The sequence below is a fragment of the Lynx rufus genome, unplaced genomic scaffold, assembly GCF_022079265.1.
Source record: "Lynx rufus isolate CCGP_SWC_20201006 ecotype Redwood Valley unplaced genomic scaffold, mLynRuf1.p SCAF_7, whole genome shotgun sequence".
NCBI lineage: Eukaryota > Metazoa > Chordata > Mammalia > Carnivora > Felidae > Lynx > Lynx rufus.
In genome coordinates, this window is record NW_025814889.1 from 104,471,245 (window position 1) to 104,490,634 (window position 19,390).

The window sequence follows — 19,390 nt, forward strand, 5'->3', positions numbered from 1 at the left end:
AACAAAAGCAAAATTAAAGTATTGGGACTACATCAAACTAAAAGGTGTTTGCACAGCGAAGGAAACCATAAATAAAACAAAAAGGCAACCTACTGAATGGGAGAAGATATTTGCAAATGACATATCAGATAAGGGGTTAATATCCAAAATATTTAAAGAACTTATATAACTCAACATTAAAAATACAAACCATCCAATTAAAAAAATGGGCAGAGGATCTGAATAGACATGTTTCCAAAGAAGACACACAGATGGTCAACAGACACATGAAAAGATGCTCAACATCACTAATCATCAGAGAAATGCAACCCAAAACCACAAGGAGATATCACCTTACATGTGTCAGAATGGCTAAACTGAAAAACACAAGACAGAACAAGTGTTGGTGAGAAAGTGGAGAAGGAACCCTCACACACTACTGGTGAGAGCATGAATTGGTACAGCTACTGTGGAAAACAGTATGGAGGTTTCTCAAAAAGTTAAAAATAGAATTACCATGTAATTCACTAATTCTACTACTGGGTATTTACCCAAAGAAAATAAAAACACTAATCCAAAAAGATCTATGCACCCCTGTATTTATTGCAGTATTATTTACAATAGCCAAAATATGGAAGCAGTCCAAGTGTCCATCCATAGATGAATGGATAAAGAAGATGTGGTATATACATAAATATATATTTATGTATATATATGTGTATATATATATACACACACACACACACACACAGATGTATAATGGTATAATACTCAGACATAAAAAAGAATGACATCTTGCCATTTTCCAACAGCATGGATGGACCGAGAGGGTATAATGCTAAGTGAAATAAGTCAGGCAGAGAAAGACAAATACCATATGATTTCACTCATATGTAGAATTTAAGAAACAAATGAACAAATAAAGAATAAAAAAAGAGACAACAATCAGACTCTTAAATACAGAGAACAAACTGGTGGTTGCAGGAGGGGAGGTGGATGAAGGGAGGAGTGAAATAGATAAAGGAGATCAAAAGTACACCTAACTGGATGAACACTGAGTAATGTAGAAAATTGTTCAGTCATTATATACATTTGAAGCTAATATAACACTGTATGTTAATTATACTTCAATTAAAAAAATGATCCCACTCTAAACCATATCCAATAGTGGAGTCTGGGTATATAATTGTTTTTAAATCTCCCTAAGTAATTGTAATGTTTAGTTGTGTTAAGAACCATAGATCCATATTATCCAGGTACTTTACTAATTACTGTATCCAATTTAGTCATCAAACCTAAAAAATTGGCATAAAGAGGGAAAGAATTTAAAGTAATAAAATAATATAATGACTGGTGAAATGAATGTAATAAAAGATGTAATAACAGATCTGAGAAATTAGTGTTCTTTATTGTAGTATCAACAAATTGTTTTAAAATATATTTAATGGTTCAAATGGAAAGATGTGACTATCTCTTATTTTTGAAAGATGGAAAGAAATAAACCTCTATATAGAGTTGACTGAAAATTGCCCTACTTGGAAAATTTCTAGATCAGATGATTTCTTATAGTTACTTCCCCATTAATGATTTTATTATTCCACATTGAGAATTACAAAGTTATTATGATACCATAAATTCCTAGAAATTTTATTTAGTTAGAATATCTAGCTGATGGACTTTCACTTGTCAGTTCTTTAATGTGGTCAATCATTTCATTAATAACTATAAAATATATTTATTATTTTCTCAGACGTTTAAGTCATTCTTAATTTCCACCAAATTTAAAATTTTTTTTTTTTACGTTTATTTATTTTTGAGACAGAGAGAGACAGAGCATGAACGGGGGAGGGGCAGAGAGAGAGGGAGACACAGAATCGGAAGCCGGCTCCAGGCTCTGAGCCATCAGCCCAGAGCCTGATGCGGGGCTCGAACTCCCGGACCGCGAGATCGTGACCTGGCTGAAGTCGGACGCTCAACCGACTGAGCCACCCAGGCGCCCCAATTTCCACCAAATTTAAAAGCAAGGATATTTTAATCTGAGGAATATCTGTTACTTTGAAGTTCTAATATTTTCATAATGTTTAAAGTAGAATATAATTTATTCACTATATCTGGTAAATGTAGCTTGATAGAAATATACTTCATTCTGTAGTGTCTTGAATCTAGATGAAACATGAAGAATTTCTATTCAATAGTCCCATGATTGATATTAATAATACTCAGAAATGTAAAGAGTAGTTATTTCCCATATTACCACATGAAATAAACATACCGGATGATTAATGTGGAAAAACATTCATCTATAAAATTCTTAAATGTTCTAAAAAAAGAAGATATAAGGAGGTATATGTATAGCGGAGAATTTTTGGTTTTTGTTTTTCATTTTTGCTTATAACTGAAAATCTTGAATTCCTTCTTTGTTTAGCTATAGAATAAAGAAGTAACATTGGAGAAAATCTTTTTTCTTCTAGGAAGAATCACTCAGCACTCCTTTTAGATATGTAAATATAAGGCTAGTAGGCACCCCTGCCCTAGAAGAATATTTAATGAAACCTTGACAAACTGTCTCTTCCAGTGTTTCTTGATATAAGAGAGGATAGCAGGAGGGTAATTTGCATAATTACTAGGAAACCTCAGGGGAGAAAGGAAAAACAAGACTTCTTTCCTTTCAGTTTTGAAGTTCAGAGTTATTCCAAATTATCCTACAAACTAAGACAATTGACTGAATCATTATAGTTTCCAAGAGCTAGTGAAAAGAATGTAGGAAGTGGGAGTAGGCACTGGGACCTGAGTCCAATATCCAACATCAGTCATGGTTCCAGCTCAGTGGGTAGCTGGCTCTGGAGGACATTCCTGACTCAGTCATCTTGATGAGTTTGGTAGCCTAACTGTGAAACTAAGCCCTCAAGGTGGTATAATTTGAAGAAGGGGGAATCCTCACTGAAGAACCACTCTGCCATGGGATGTCACTACTCCTGGCGGAACTTCTCACCAGGCCAGTGACTGGTACGGAAGGATTTCACTTAGCCTGTATGTCAGTGGGCTATTGCAATGGTACATGGATGACATTTGACTTTGAGGAGCCACCTATTTTTAAAAGTGATAATTTGAAAACTCAAAAGAGGCAATGGCAATTAAAAAAAAAATTGTTGCTCACTTGTTACCTTATCACATTTTCTAGTTCTCTTTTTACAAAATGTTAAAAAAAAAAAAATGCTTCTTTTGACCTGATTAAGTTTTAGAGGTTCTTAGATAATTCAGGCAGAGCAAGAATGGTCCCAAGAGAGAGCTACCAGGTTTACTGTTCATTGGGTCACGTGAGTCCTCTTGTATTTAAGTTAAATAGTCAAAAGAGGGCTCAACTTATTTGTAGCCCAATCAGATCATAACTGTTATATATGTAAAGAACTAATAATGGACATAAGAATAATAAATGTGAATCAAACACTTTTATTTTAAGTTTTTAAATTTAAAATTTCTATGTTTTTACATTAAAAACTTTTTTTAATTTAAAATTTAATTTCTGTTAGAGAAGCATGCAGATGGTTAAAAAACAAACATTTAATCCCCAGGTTAAAAAAAAAAAAACAGTTTACCATTGGAATACCTATCAATGAAATTCATCACTCTAAGAGATGTCTTAGTCTTGATAATAATTCTTAGAAAACTTGTAATAGAAGAGCAATTCCAAATCTGAAAAATGGTTACTATGGAAAGCATCATAATTAATGTTATCATTACAGTCTAGATCATTATAAAGTTGCATAAAACGTGACTTTATAAAATCAAGTATACCATTCTGACCCATGCTACTCTTTGGTGTACTGAAGTCTTAAACATTGTATTGAACATTGAAGTCTTGGGCAATATATTAGAAATAAAGAAATAAAAATTGGGAGGGAAGAGAAAAAAGAATAAAATACTTCTAAATTTCTTAAACTCTTAGAAAAGTCTAAGACCACAACATACTCTTGAAATCAATATGTCAGACAGCTTTTAAAAAAAAAATTAACTTTTATTCATTTTTGAGAGAGAGGAAGAGAGAGAGAGAGAGAGAGAGACGGAGCGTGAATGTGGGAGGGGCAGAGAGAGGGGGAGACACAGAATCTGAAACAGGCTGTAGGTTCTGAGTCGTCAGCACAGAGCCCAACATGGGGCTCGAACCACAAACTGCGAGATCATGACCTGAGCTGAAGTCAGATGCTTAACAGACTGAGCCACCCAGGTGCCCCAATACGTTAGCAAGTTTGATGGATGTCATATCAATATTGAAAAATCAATAGAACTTTTTATGCCAGCATTAATTTATTAGAAAAAATATGAAAATAATCAAAATAGCAACAAAACTATAGATGTCTAGAAACAAATAACAATCTTTAAGACCTCTATTTGACAGATTAACAATTTTATTGAAGAACATAAAATAATTCATAAAAAAATGGAGACAGAAGCCTCGTTACAGATGGCAAGACAGCACATCATAGAGGTGATTATTCTCCCCAAATTAATATATTAACTTAAGTAATTCCAAAATAATCTCCCCAGGGGTTTTAAATGGGATCTGAAAAGTAGATATTATAATTAAGCTCTAAGAATTAAGATTTAAAAACTAACAATAGTTAACATAGCATGGTACTCATTTATTTATGTACTGAACATATACTTATTAAGAGCTTACCATGTGCCAGGAGCTGTTCTAGACACCTGAGCCTCATAATGAATATAACAAAGATCCTAACATTCATGAAGCTTATTCTTTAGCTGGAGTAACAGACAATAGATTACAGACAACATAAATAAATAAATTACATGCCATTTAGAATATGTTATGACATTTGAACAAAGGCTTGATGGAGGTGACAGAAACAGCCATGTAGATATCTTGAAGAAGGTCATTCTAGACAGAAGAAAGAGCAAGTCAACAGGAGGCCAGTGCAGCTGGAGTGGAGACAGAGGTCAAAGTCAGGAGACCAAAGAGGAAAAAAAAAAAAAAGGCAAATCATTTAAAGCCTCGTATAAATGGGAAGCATTTGTACAGAGCATTTGCTCAGACTTTTGAGCAGACTGAGATGTTGAAAATAAGACTGTGAAGGCTGCACTGGAGAAGCAGAGAGACGGGGCAGGAAATAATTACAATAATTCAGGTGACAGATGATTGGAAGTGGTTCAGAGTGGAGAGATTAATAGAGATGATGAGAAGTGGACAGATTCTAGGTATAATCTGAAGGCAGGGCAAATCTAGTTCTTTACAGTTTGATGTGCGGTGTGAGACATAGGGAGGACTTGAGGGTGACTCAATATTTTTCAACTTGAGCAACTGGAAAGGCAAAGTTTCCGTGATTTGAGATGGAAAAGATGCAATTTGTTTGGGTGGGGGGATACAAGAGGTGGGTTTTTGACATTTTAAGTGTGCAATATCTTTTAGATGAACAAGTGGCAATGTTGAATAGGCCGTTGGATAAATGTTTGGTTGTAGAGTCTGAACTAGAGGTAAAGATTTGTAAACTATTAGCATATGGATACTAGTTAAGACTGACTGGCAATCATTGAGAGAAGAAATGGAGGACTGAGCCCTGGATCACATCAAGAAGTCCGAAAGAAGAATATGGTCCAACAAGATAGGAGACTGTGACGGAGCCACTGGTGAAGTAAGAGAAAAACAAAAATAGTGTGGTTTCCTGTAATGCAAGTTAAAAAAAAAAAAAAGGAATCAAGGAGGAGTGATCTACTATGACATCAACTACAACAAAGGTTGAGAATTGGCCTTTGTATTTACCAATATAAAATTAGTGGTGATGGTAACAGGAGACGTTTCTGTGGAATGGTGGGGCAAAGACTCTATTGGAACAGATTTATAAAAAATGCAAAGAAAGCAATCGGGGAAAGTGAGCCGACAACCCTGTTGAACAGCTTTGTGGCAAAAGGGAGCCAAAAATAGAGAAATAGCTCATTGTAGAAGTAAGGTAAAGAGAGAATTTTTTTTTTTGAGTTGCAAGAAGTTTCTTTGTTCTAGGAATGGAATAAAGAAGAAAAATGACAAAAGAGAGAGAGACCAGTAAGAATTGCCAGAGAAGTATAATTGACTAGGTGATTGCTGAAGACACCAACATAGGAGGTAACAAAGTTTTCTTTGTCTAAGGTTTATTTTTGAATTTTTTAAAGATTCATGCTCGTCTAATAAGCTCTTTCATCCTCTTAGACACGTGGGCAAATTTAAGTAAACACTCTTGCTCAAAGTAAATACTCTTATATTTGGAAATCCATGAAATCAGGTAGTTGACATGTTGCCTTTCTTCACTCTTGTTCATTTTTAATATGTGCATGCTTGTTATACTATTTCCATCCACTCCTCCTATTGATAAGCTATAGGACTTTGAGCCAGTAATTCCTGCTCTGTAAACCTCACAGGGTTATTACAGGGATCCAATAAAACAACTGCATGAAAGCACTTTTGGAAAGCTGTGAAGAGCTTTACACAAGTTATTTATCCTGTTCATACTTGGGGTGTAGCCTTTGCTAATAATATTTCCAGACAGGTTTGAAGAATAGTTTGCCTATCTTTAAAAGGCCAGAGGGGTGCCTAGGTGGCTCAGTCAGTTAAGCATCCTACTTCAGCTCAGGTCATGATCTCACAGTCCATGTGTTCAAGTCCCATGTTGGGGCTCTGTGCTGACAGCTCAGAGCCTGGAGCCTGCTTCAGATTCCGTGTCTCCCCCTCTTTCTGCCCCTCCCCTGCTCATGCTCTGTCTCTCCCTGTCTCTCAATAATAAACATTAAAAAAAATTAAAAGGCCAGAGCCAGCATTAAGAAATATTCTTCAGAACACTCATCCTGGCATGTGTAATTTTCCTGCAGATAAAGGGGATTTCTGGTCATACAAATTTCGGAAAAACTGAATACTGTTCCCCTTGGAACTTGACAATATTAAAAAAATAAAAAAAATTCTAATGAGTACTAGAGTAAAGACATCAATTCAAAAATATACAGCACAGTATGTCCTAATATTCTTGTCCTAGGAAATCTCTTTTTAGGGGAGTGGGTTCTGTAAAACACCCATCAAATTCCTGGCAAACTAGTGCTTTATGAGAATTTTAAGATGGGTAAACTCCACAAAAATGAAAAATAAAAGTAGAATCAATTGCAGAGTGTCTGAATAATAGACTTAAACATTTTCCTGGATTGGCTTGGCAGATCAGAGAAGACAATACACAGGGAAGGAAAAACACTTGTTCTTCTCTATATCACTTTAAGGGAGCAAATTCATGGCATAAAATTTAAATTATATCAATAAAATAGAGATAAATGAACACACTCTCTGTCAAGGTCTGTGAATCAGCCTTTTAAAATCTTAAGATCTCTGACTTTAGCAAAGGTGTGTTTATTCTTCTGTCCTCAGATCTAGACAGATAATATAACGGATACTGAATCTGCTTATAGAGATAAACAAGTCAATTCCCCTTTCTCTTCCCATTTAGTAAGGGTGTAGTTAAAGCACAAAAACCCAGTCACTGAAATCAGAAAGAGATTTATTTTGAGCTTAATGAGTTCCCACACAACATTAGAACATTTTTCTTATTCTTGCCACTGCATAAAGAAGATGCCTAACTTGTGGTCATAAGCTTTCTCTCCAATTCGGCTCCTATAAAATTGATATGGGATAACTTCATGTACATATGAATGAACCATGGAACATCCCACACTTGCCTCTGCTGGGCCCTTTCCTAGCCACAGACCTCTAAGCCACTCAGCCACAGGTATCTACAGACCTTTTCTTTCCTGAGAGGTGTGCCAACTCCAAGATGGCAAATTCATAAATCCCATCCTTTTGTTTGGTTTTACTGCTTGAAAACTCAGTTGAAGAATGAAAGAGACATGTACACATTATTATCATGTTACTATGAGGAATTAGATCACAATATATGGGATTCATGCACAGAAGAAAATATTCTGTTAGGGCTATTCAGATGCAAATAAATCCAATTATTGTGCATAATAGAACACAATAGCATGATGAAATAAAATCCTTCTGTCATCATTGAGGATCATGCTGCTAATATAGCTTTATGAACTTTTCCTAAATGCCTATATTTTTGTCATTGGTAGTTCAGTCTAAAACATAGCATGCATTGCTAGAAATCCACAAAACCCTTAATTTTGGTAAAGGCACATGCCGTATTTCAATTTTTATAACACATTAGCTCAGTGTCCTTCATGACCAAAGTTCTACAATGCAAGTATTACACATGCAGTTACTAGATCTGATCTGAGGATTACTCTTGCCACTGGTTCTTCATTTTGATCTGTAAATTTTTTGGCTTAAATTTTCCTGCCTATCTGGCAGGAACTAAAGAACTGAAAAAAATGCAAACAAAAACCCATTTCTGAGTTTGCATTTACACAGCTTTTACATTTACATATCACTGTTGCTTAAATTGCTATGTTACATTTTATTTTAATTTAAAAAGAGTCAGGAAGTAATGTCAGATTTCAAGAGAGAATAACAGAGCAACAGTTTTGAAAAGGGAAGAGGCAGCTTGGATCATCCAGAGTACCTAGGTTCAAAGTGAGGATGACAAGGGAAGGAAGAAGCTTCAGAGGGTAGCAGATAGCCACCAGCCTGGAAAGGGTCTCACACGTCCAGATATGCCTCAGGTGTTGGATGGTCACTGATAAATCAGCCACCTCCTTACTCTAACCTCTGTGAAGAACTAAAGTTTCAGTCACTGATGAATAAGAAGTAACAAGATGTATGGCCCATCGTAAAATGTAACTATTGTTTGGTGAGACTTTACTTTCAGTTTTACACATACAGGCAAACAGATGTAATACATATATTACAGAGTAAAAGGTTGAAATTAAATTGTATTTCTTACAGCGTGTAGTAGACAGGTAGGTCCCTAGTATTTGTGGGGCCCAGGGCAAAACAACAAAGCACGGTCCATATACCATAAATCTAAATATTTAACAATTATAAATCAAGTTAGCAAACTGTCAAGTAAAAATATGACCTATTATGTTTCATGAAAATATACCTTTCACAATGACTGTTGGACCAGATTCTAAACAATAATTCTCAGTCTCCTGGAAGTCCTACACCAAGACTTAGCCAGATATGATCCCTGAACTACAGCCCGCTCCCCTTCTCTTCCTGGTTTCATCTCCTTCCAGAACACTGATCTGTTTTTGCCTGAATGGATCCCTTAGCTAACACTTTCAAATTTTGTGTAACCCCAGCAAACAGGCTTCCTTGGCCACTCCTTCAGTCTAGGAACGAGTGCATGAGAATGCAGGCTGACTATAGACATTGCTTCTGGGAAGAAGTCAATAAAGGCCCTGGAGGCAGGCTAAGGTCCCTTTGGTCAGAAAGTCCTGGCTATCAAGTACCAGGCATGTGGTCAAGAAGGGGTGGTGGTGTGGCTTACAGGTGTGCAATTTCCCCTGGCCCCGTAAACTTCTCATCCTGTAGAGGGGCACAGAGGGCCACAGCAAGGCCCACTAAATCACGGCCCCCTCTTGCCTCAGTTTAAGAGCCACACTTGGAGTGATCAAAACTTGTGAATGCCATTGCCTCGGAGGAAGGATCTGTTCAGAGTAAAAAAATAACTGGGAGAAGTTGAGGGAATGATGAAAAAAAAAATTCTTTTAAAACACACTCTTGAATAGAATAAAATAATCAACTCTAAAAAACAAATGAGTATGTGTAATAATAAAGGAAGAAAAGATCAGAAAAAAGTTTGGGTTAGAATGATTTTTTTTTTGAAAATCAACAGTAACACTTAAAGAAATCATGCTGGCATATGAGAAGAAATGTGAAGGCATAATATTGTCCGGAGGTGAGAAGACCAGGGTTGTGGCCCTCCTCTGGACAAATAAGTCATTTAATCTTTCTAAGTAAGCCTCAATTTCATTATCGGTAAAATTAAGAAAAGGAACATCTCTATCTACTTCAGAAGTCTGATGTGTGAGAAAATGACAAATGGATATAAAATTGTAGTGCAAACGATTTTTTAAAAAGGTATCTAATCAAGATGCTTCTAAGTTAAAACACTTCTGTATCTTCCCATTGCTCTGAGAATAAACTTGGGCTCCTTGCCACAGCCTAGGAGAACTTACATGATCTGGCCCTGTTCACTGCTCAGTCCTGTTTCCTGCTGCTCTCTCCCCTGACCCCTAGGCTTCAGTCACCCTGTCATCCTTCCTTCCCAAGAATGTGCCAAAGAAGCTCTTTCCCACCCTTGGTGCATTTGCCCTTAGGATTTCCTTTGCCTCAAAAACTCTAATGGCATAGAGTTCTCCATATGGTTGAATCCCTGTCCTCTTTCAGGTTTCAGTTCAAACCTCACCTTCTAAAAAAAAAATCCTTCAGTGCCATGTCTATTTAACATCTCCCCACCCACTTTGTACCTGCCCCTTCAGCACATCAGTCCCTCTGACATACAACTTGTTTATTGCCTGTGCCTTTATCTGCCTTGTTCGTTACCAAGGTCCAACCACCTAGACCAGGACCTATATCCTAGCACTATCAATAAAGTTGTCACTAAATATATATTGAAAAATGAATGAAAACACAGGATTAACAAATAATATAACCACACCATTTATTGCTTGTAATCAATGTGCCAAGAGTTTTGTTATTCATAGTCAGTGTCTCTACTCTTTACAACAAAGCTGTAAGCTGGGTATGACTATTTACTGGTAAGTGATGCTCAGGGAGGTAAAAGTGTAAGGTCACACAGCTAGTAATTGGCAGAGATGGAATTTGAATCCAGGTGTACTGACATCAAACAAATCACTACTCCATGCTGCCTCTCTACCACCTCCCATCACAATTAATTTATTTTCCTTCAAACTCTAAGATCATTTTTGACACTACTCATTTATCATGTTTTGCAACAGTAATTTGGGCATGCTTATTTTTCTCTCTAGTTTCGCAGCAAATTTAGTACCGGAGACTATGTCTTCTGAACCTCTACCAGTGTCTAACAGTCTGGTTATCCATATCACTTAGCAAATTTTGCAGCTGCAAAAAATAATTGGAATTTCAGAATATATACGTCAGGAGCATTGTTAACTCCTTTACAAGAGCAGTGTGTTTACTGCAAAAATTTCACAAATTCATTCCCTTCTAGAAAGCAACAGGAGTAAAGTTACTGAGCCCAGTTCTGAACTTATTATTAATGATGTAAAACTTAGTATTCTGAACATTTTTATTACCCTGTGAGTATGTTCTTCTAGAACTCATTAAATTTATGTCCCACAGAGACATTTAAACTAATTCCAGTTAAGCTTATTTCTTTCTTTTAATTTTTTGTTTTTAAAATGTTGACAATAATTACACAGCTTTTCTGTGAGTAATAAGGCCTGTTACAGACTGTGCTTTTATGAGACTATTTTTATCAACTATTTTGTCAACAGAGTTCTCAAACCACTGACATAAAACATCTGTTGGCTAATTTACTACCCTAAACAAGGGGTAATCCTTGTGACTAGGATTTACAAGTCACTTTCTGACAGCTCCGTAGTATCTAACGATAGTTTTGTGTATTTCTCCCCAACAACCATTTTGTAATTTATACACTAATACTACAGTCATGCTATACTGATAATCGCATAGATACTACCCAAAATAATATTTTTTTGTTTGAATATACTTTTTTCAACAATTCCCAACAAAAAATTAAGTGGTAGGATTTAAATTACAATCTTATAACACTTGTTATTCAATGCTATTGATAAGCTTTAAATAATCACGTTATAGAGGATAATAAAGGAAAGATGCTTTATAATGTTTATTGAAGTTAGGAGTTTTTATATAAGGATGATAACTGTAATGATTAGGATATCATTTAATATTTTACCTATAAATGTCAGCAGTTAGAATATTGTGGGGAATCTAACAAAGCATGGTGACTATTATCAGCAATATTGTATTAAACACGTAAAAGTTGCTGAGAGTAATTCTAAAATGCTCTTAGCACACACATGCACACACACATACACACACACAAGGTAACTATGTGAGGTAATGTATATGTTAATTAACCTTATTGTGGTAATTATTTCACAATATATACATATGCTAAATCATCATCTTGTATACCTTAAACTTACACAATGTTATATGTCCGTTATATCTCAATAAAACTGGGAAAAAATGCTGGGCAAAGAAATGTGATATAAATGAATGAATAAATGAATGAATGAATGAATGAATGAATAAATGTAAAACTGATGGTTGCCAGGGGTGAAGGGGTTGGGAAATAGATGAAATAGATGAAGAAAATTAAGACATACAGTCAGTCTTCCAGTTGTAAAATAAACAAGACATGGGGATGTTATGTACAACATAGGGAATGTAGTTAATAATATTGTAAAAACTTTGTGTGGAGACAGATGTCACTAGATTTATCATGGTGATCATTTTGTAAGGTACATAAATATCAAATTACTGTGTTATACACCTGAAATTAATATAATATTGTATATCAATCATATTTCAATAAAAAAGAAAAAACCTCAAAATTCTTGTATCATCTCAGGAGAAATATGAATTGAAACAAGTTACTTATTTTTAAATTAGACACACACACACACACACACATATATATATATATATATATATGCATGATACATATTTTAGGTTTACATTGGAAGAGGATAGGGGCATGATACTTTAAACAATACTAGTATATCATCATTTCAAAGCATTTGGAAATCACGCTTCCTGCAATTATGGGAAATTGAAAAAAAAGAATACTAATAATTACAATGTTTAAAAATCTTTAGTTACATCCGTAAGGAAGAGTAAGTTAGCAATGGCACAGAATTTCCCTTCTATAGTGGCTGAAATGCCTTCTCCAAGAACTGGAAGGCAAGTTAGAGACAAGTACTTTATTTACATCACCAACTACTCAGAATCCTCCATGTATGCACGTTATCTGTGGAGTCCAAGAGAGACAAACATCTATTATACAGGGCTTCCTTGGTGGCTCTATTATACAGTTGGTTGAGCATCCAACCCTTGATTTCAGCTCAAGTCATGATCTTGCGGTTTCATGGGTTCAAACCCATGTCGGGCTTGGGAGGAGCCTGCTTGGGATTCTCTCTCTCTTTGTCCCTCCCCAGCTCACACTTTTTCTGTCTCTCTCAAAATAAATAAATAAACTTTCAAACATCTATTATACATAGGTCCTCATCCTAATCTTATAATCAGTTTCTGAAAGTTAATCTGACATGAATTGTCTTGCATTCTATTATGTCTGGATATTTAGGGGTTGTATGTTTATTTTTTTATTTTTTATTTTATTTTATTTTTTACTTTTTTCTTTCTCAAATTTTTATTTATTTTTTTAATGTTTATTTATTTATTTATTTATTTATTTATTTTTTTATGGTTTCAGTTCTTATGTTTAAGTCTTTAATCATTTTTTTTTAATATGAAATTTATTGACAAATTGGTTTCCATATAGGGGTTGTATGTTTAAAAAACAACACTTGAAAAAAATATGTGTGAGTACTCGCCCCTCCCTCAAAAGTACTAGAAGAATGTTTTTATATCAAATGGTTTGTTAGAGAATAGACAAAATCTCAGGTTCTTTATGCCTGTCAAAGACATATTTCTTTAATTATAGTCTGGATTAGTATAAATACAACACTGTTAAAAACACAATATTTTGTAGATTTCTATGAAAAGACTGCATGACCACAAAGTCCATTTTTATACCCAAACAAGTATACTTTAGAATTCTCTGGGAAAAGGTATAGTACTGTATAACTGATGACATAATTAAAATGAGACAATAATAGAAAATTACATTAGTTTCCCAAACTGAGTTTTGTGTGCAAACATTTTATTCTGAAGAGCTCAGTGGTTTGTTTACTGAATTAATGTCAGCTCATTTATCTGAAGGGAAGAGAAATAATTTTATTCAAATTTGAAATACAGCTCATGAAATCTAGCTTTCAGGTTTTAGTTTATTTTTAAAATCTCAACTTGAGATTTCTATAAAATACATGGATAAAGGCTAAAATAGTGAAGCCTTAAATTAAGAGCTATTTGCTTCTCAGCCACCAGAATTGATGGCAGTCTCAGGAAATTAGTCTGGATTACTTGGCTTCCTTTGCTTTTACACTTGAGGGAGGAGACATAAGAAGCCCCTCCATTTGTTTCAACTGGTAAGGAAGCAAGTGTTCAATTTCTTTTCTGGTAAGAAGTCTGGTGCTATTGTTTTGTGGTCCAGTCACTTGCTTCTTAATCTCTGTTTTAAAACCCCTCAACATTCACAATGACACCAATTTAGCTACTTAATTCATGTAGTCTTGATGATTAAAGAGCTTAACCACTGAAGATATAACTTGTAAACGCAAATATTTAGCAGACTGTCTACTGTCATTGGATATGCAAATGCCTATATAATCTTATCTGATCCCTACGTACCAGCAACTGACCTTCTTCCTTTTGTGCTGGAAAAGATGGCTGAGCCCACAAAAGGTCCAAAGAGACTGCTAGGTTTTCTTAGCCTGGGTCTAAGCCCTACCAAAAGGAAAATCATTCCCTTCTAAACAACAGTAAAAGTCCCAAGACTTCAGATTCTTTTATATAACTTTTCTTTAACAGGAGTACTGTTAGGACCTTCTTAAATACACAGAAAATACTAAATCAAATAGGAGATTACCAAAAAATTTTTGCTGTGATAAATCACAGATTAGTCACCAACTATACATAATACCACTTGTAAATCAAAATTATTGTTATTGTACTTTAAAAAGTCTTAGATGTATATTATTGATATATCTAACTATACAAATATATTTATTTAATTATATATGTTCAATTTGATGCATAATTTAATTATATTTCAGAGGATCAAGTTAACAGCAAGTAATGAGAAATTCAAATCTATGCATATCTATGCATACACACACATATATTATTTTCAAGCAAATCAAATTAAAAGCAATACGTGAAAAGAAAAATCATGGACTTATGACCAACAAATCAAAAAATAATAAAGAATGTTTATCACATGGATTTCATATTTCTGTCAAAAGATATATAGCAAGTGAACATTTCCATATAGGGCCATGTCATATGTGTCATACCTTTTCATGGACTTTCTGACCAGGTTCCATCCCTTCAAGGTGTTCTGATTCTGTGGACCCCTCACTTGATGCCATTTTTCTTTGTATATGAACATTTTGTTCACGCAAGGCAACAATCTGCAAAATAAAAGCACCATGCCTTAAAAATCTAAAATATAGTATAAAGTATAGAAAAACTGAATTTACCCAAATGTGGTTTAGAGCTAATGAATATAAACAAATAATCAGAAAATAAACATTAGATTTTACTCATATTATTACTTAAAAATCTTTTTAAGATTTAAATTAGCATTTTGAATATTTATTGTACTTACAGGAATATGAAATTTATTGGAGAAAATATTTTCTAGTTGCAAATGTATCTATCTAGTTGGAAATGTGTCTAAATCAATGCCATGATCTGTGTGTTATTCATTCAAAAAGTACTTTTAAAATTAATCTGTGAAATGTGATAAAATTCATACTGAATTTTCAAAGTATAAAAGATAGATAAATGAAAACATGCAGGCTGAAGGCTAGATATGAGCACATTCTTTTACCCTAAGAGGTAGCACATCTGTAATTTTAAAATAAACAAATATATAAACTGGACATAATTTTGTGGCACCATCATGAATACTTAGAATTAAATTGGTCTCATTATCAGTATTTTAATGGTGATTATCTTAGCACTGCTAGTTCAAATATAGTTAGTTTGCAAAATAATTCTCAGAAGGTAAAATTCTTGAAAATTTTCAGCTTAATATTCAGACATATATTTTAAACTACGAAAGATTCTCAGTTCTGGTTTAAGTAATCATAGTAATAAACAGGAAAAAAATAGCATTCTAGCATTTAAAAATTTTTTTTTTTCAACGTTTATTTATTTTGGGACAGAGAGAGACAGAGCATGAACTGGGGAGGGGCAGAGAGAGAGGGAGACACAGAATCGGAAACAGGCTCCAGGCTCTGAGCCATCAGCCCAGAGCCCGACGCGGGGCTCGAACTCACGGACCGCGAGATCGTGACCTGGCTGAAGTCGGACGCCCAACCGACTGCGCCACCCAGGCGCCCCGCATTCTAGCATTTTAAATGATGTTTTAAAATAAAGTTGCTATTTATATATATTTTTAAGGTATTTTATGTTGTTACCATAACTTACTTATGTCATGGCAAATTTTATTATATTATCAACTCAGATATGGAATTAGTGCTTCTTGGGGAAATCAATGCCCATAGTATTTAATGCACAATAAATAGTCAATCACATACAATTTATGTTTAAATTATGAGACCAATAATATGTCACACAGATCAGTAATTAGCAAGTAAACATATAAAACATCAAGAGGTTGGGTTTTTTGCCATGATCACTGCCACTGCTTCAATGCCCAGATGCAATGATGTGTTTGTGAGATCGGGTATCTTGTGTATGACCTGCAGCATTTGAGCACACAACATATCTTTTTGTAAGGGCATATCACAAATAATGAAGAACAACTCTGTAAATGCTCTTCTTGGAGAAGTACAATCACCAAACAATTAGTTCCCTTGTTCCCTTTCTTGCCTATCTACAATCATCCACAAAAGGCCCAGATGCATCTTTTAAACTTAAGTTACATTGTGTCCCTCCTTGCTTTCTAAAGAACCTCAACGTTTTCCCAACTGAAACTTCTTAACAAAGCCAATAATATCGTATATAATCCCTTCAGTCACAATGGCCTCATTTCTGTCTCTCAGATACACTGGGCTCTTTTTCACCCAGAATTTAGGAACTTAATCTTCATGCCTGAAACATTCTTCCCCAACTCAGACCACAGCTGACACAATCCCAGATTTCAAAATTCAACTGAAATATCATTCCCTCAGAGAAAACGTGCTTTGCCATTAATTACTTGTTACGATGTCCCTGTTTATTTTTGTGTGTATTTCATTGATTAAAATCTACTTTCGATTTCTTAATTTAATCACTTGCTTATTTATTTAGCAAGCAGAAGTCCTAATATCTCAAGGGAAAATAATTTTCAAAGGAATACCTTATTGAAAACAACATTTTCATATGAAGTAACACATCATATTATTATGTGCAAGGTTTATTTTATTCAATAAAAATGTGTTGATTTAAATAATGAATGGATAGGGATAAACAAAGAGTGTAAACCTAATTCATTCAGAAATAACAAAAGATAAAGATTTAGAGTGTGTGGAAACCTACAGAGACATTTCTCTGATGTTAGTTAACATAGAAATGAATTACATCAAAGGAACACATATAAAATAGTCCCTGGGTATATCATTTTTATATTACATTCTTAACATCTTGTCTCTTGAATACAAGAATATTATATTACCACCAATACATAATGGAATTTTATTCTGAATTTTTAAAAATTCAAACATTGTACACGAACATTCCACTAACATAACATCCATGACTTAAATATGTTGTGGGATGCCTGTGTGGCTCTGTCAGTTAATCATCTGACTTCAGCTCAGGTCATGAACTCACAGTTCATGAGTTCAAGCCCTGCACCAGGATCTATGCTGACAGCTCAGAGCCTGGAGCCTGCTTCAGATTCTGTGTCTCCCTCTCTTTCTGTTCCTCCCCTGCTTGCACTCTGTCTGTCTATCTCTCTCACTCCCTCTCAAAAGTAAAAGATTAAAAAAATTAAAAAAAACACCAAGTATGTTGACAAAGGTAATAATAGATTTAAAAATGTTCTGCATTTTCTTCCATTAGTTACTTAGAAGTGAAGAGAGACCTTTTTAAAAAACATTCAAACCAAATTTAACCCTGTTTACAGAGGAATTTCTATTTGTTTAATAATTCAGATAAATTTTAAATATGTCCTAGTGCCTAAAATAAAGTAGGTGCTATACAAAGGTTTACTGAATGACTCAGTGAATTAATGCCTTTAATAATAATAAAAAAAGTCAAAATGCCAAATTCATATTGAAAACACTCTTTGCAAATACAATTGTGCAGCCACGTTAAAAATATGACAAACTAAGTGTTTTGCAAAGTATACACATGACAGTTCCAAGAAAGACATCAATTTCAACCACTAACATGTAAACTGCACACTTCTGTTGCTTTAATCAAGACCCCAAATCATGTTTTTGAAACAGAAGAATAGATGCAGAATACTCTGTATTCTTTATCACTGTTAAATGATTTTCTTCTGTTCTATTTTTGCCCAATAACAAATTATCCTGAGTAGTTATGAAAGCAAAGCTTCAGCATCTGATTTAATTGTAGGTGCTAATAATGTTGATTTCTTTCTTTCACACTGGAAAAAGTGAGAGGTTTTCTCCTGTGAATGCAACTTTGGGGGATGGCCCCCTCTTTAATGTGCTCAAGGGGCAGAGATGGTCACCTAGAAATTACAAGGGTTCCAACACAGGCCTCTGTAGGAAATTCTCCCAGCTGGCTTGAGAAACAAAGACAGAAGATGGCTTCAGAACTAGCTTGCAAGCACAAGCATAATGAAAAGAAGCTGATGGCTGCCAAACATTCTCTGGCCTCTCAACTGACAGAAAATGCTGTGACAGGGAGGGGGCAGTGACTGGTCTCGGATACCAAAGCAGACCTGGATCCCTCATTGCTAAACAGCATGACCTACTACAACTGGAATGGCATGGCAGGCAGGAGGAATAACTTCTGAGTAGTCTCTGGGGCTTACCCCCTGTTACATTACTGCAGGAAAGTACTGGAAACTCAGCACGGGCCAAGGACTGTGCTAAAAACTATTTTAATCTGCAAATAGTTTTCATGATCCACACTTAACAAGTGATTAAACTGGGGTAAGCAGAGTGTGATGAGAAATAAGTAGGAATCAAATTAAAGTTAACTCCTTGTCTACTCTGTCACATGGTCTCAGATGGCTTTGCATTTGCACTCTCTTAAGTCAGGGTTAATTAATTAGTAGTGGGTGAGGATGGGGAGAAAGCTTTTCCTTTCCAAGTACTGTTACCTTCCAACCCTGGAATCCTTTGTATATCATTAAGGCACGGACCCCTCCCTGGAGAGATTCACATACATCTTCAGGGTATCAATCCATTGAAGGCCAATGGAATTCCAGTTAAGAGGAACTGTCCACAATAATTTTAACTTAGCAACCATGGTTTGTCAACTGTTCATTGACATTTGTTTTTAAATGCCCAGCATCACTTTGATATTCCTTTTGTTAACAGCATCCTACATTTTCACTGGGGAATTATCCTTCCCTATTCTAATCCTAGAAAGACTATCAATTAGGGGGCCAGAGCTCAGGGCAAATCATGCGTACATGATCCAAGCCAGGGCAATCAGAATATTGCTTCAGATGTT

At 34.9% G+C, this 19,390-nt stretch overlaps 1 protein-coding gene across 5 annotated transcripts in view; it reads right to left on the reverse strand.

Annotated features, from left to right (window-relative positions):
- The window catches only part of PPFIA2 (PTPRF interacting protein alpha 2), a 473,921-nt gene that overhangs the window by 132,084 nt on the left and 322,447 nt on the right, over positions 1 to 19,390 (reverse strand). For all 5 annotated transcript variants that reach the window (XM_047065813.1, XM_047065810.1, XM_047065809.1 and 2 more), the window contains one exon: positions 15,082 to 15,198. In XM_047065813.1, the coding sequence (XP_046921769.1) occupies positions 15,082 to 15,198 (117 nt within the window). The remainder of the gene's footprint in view (positions 1 to 15,081; positions 15,199 to 19,390) is intronic.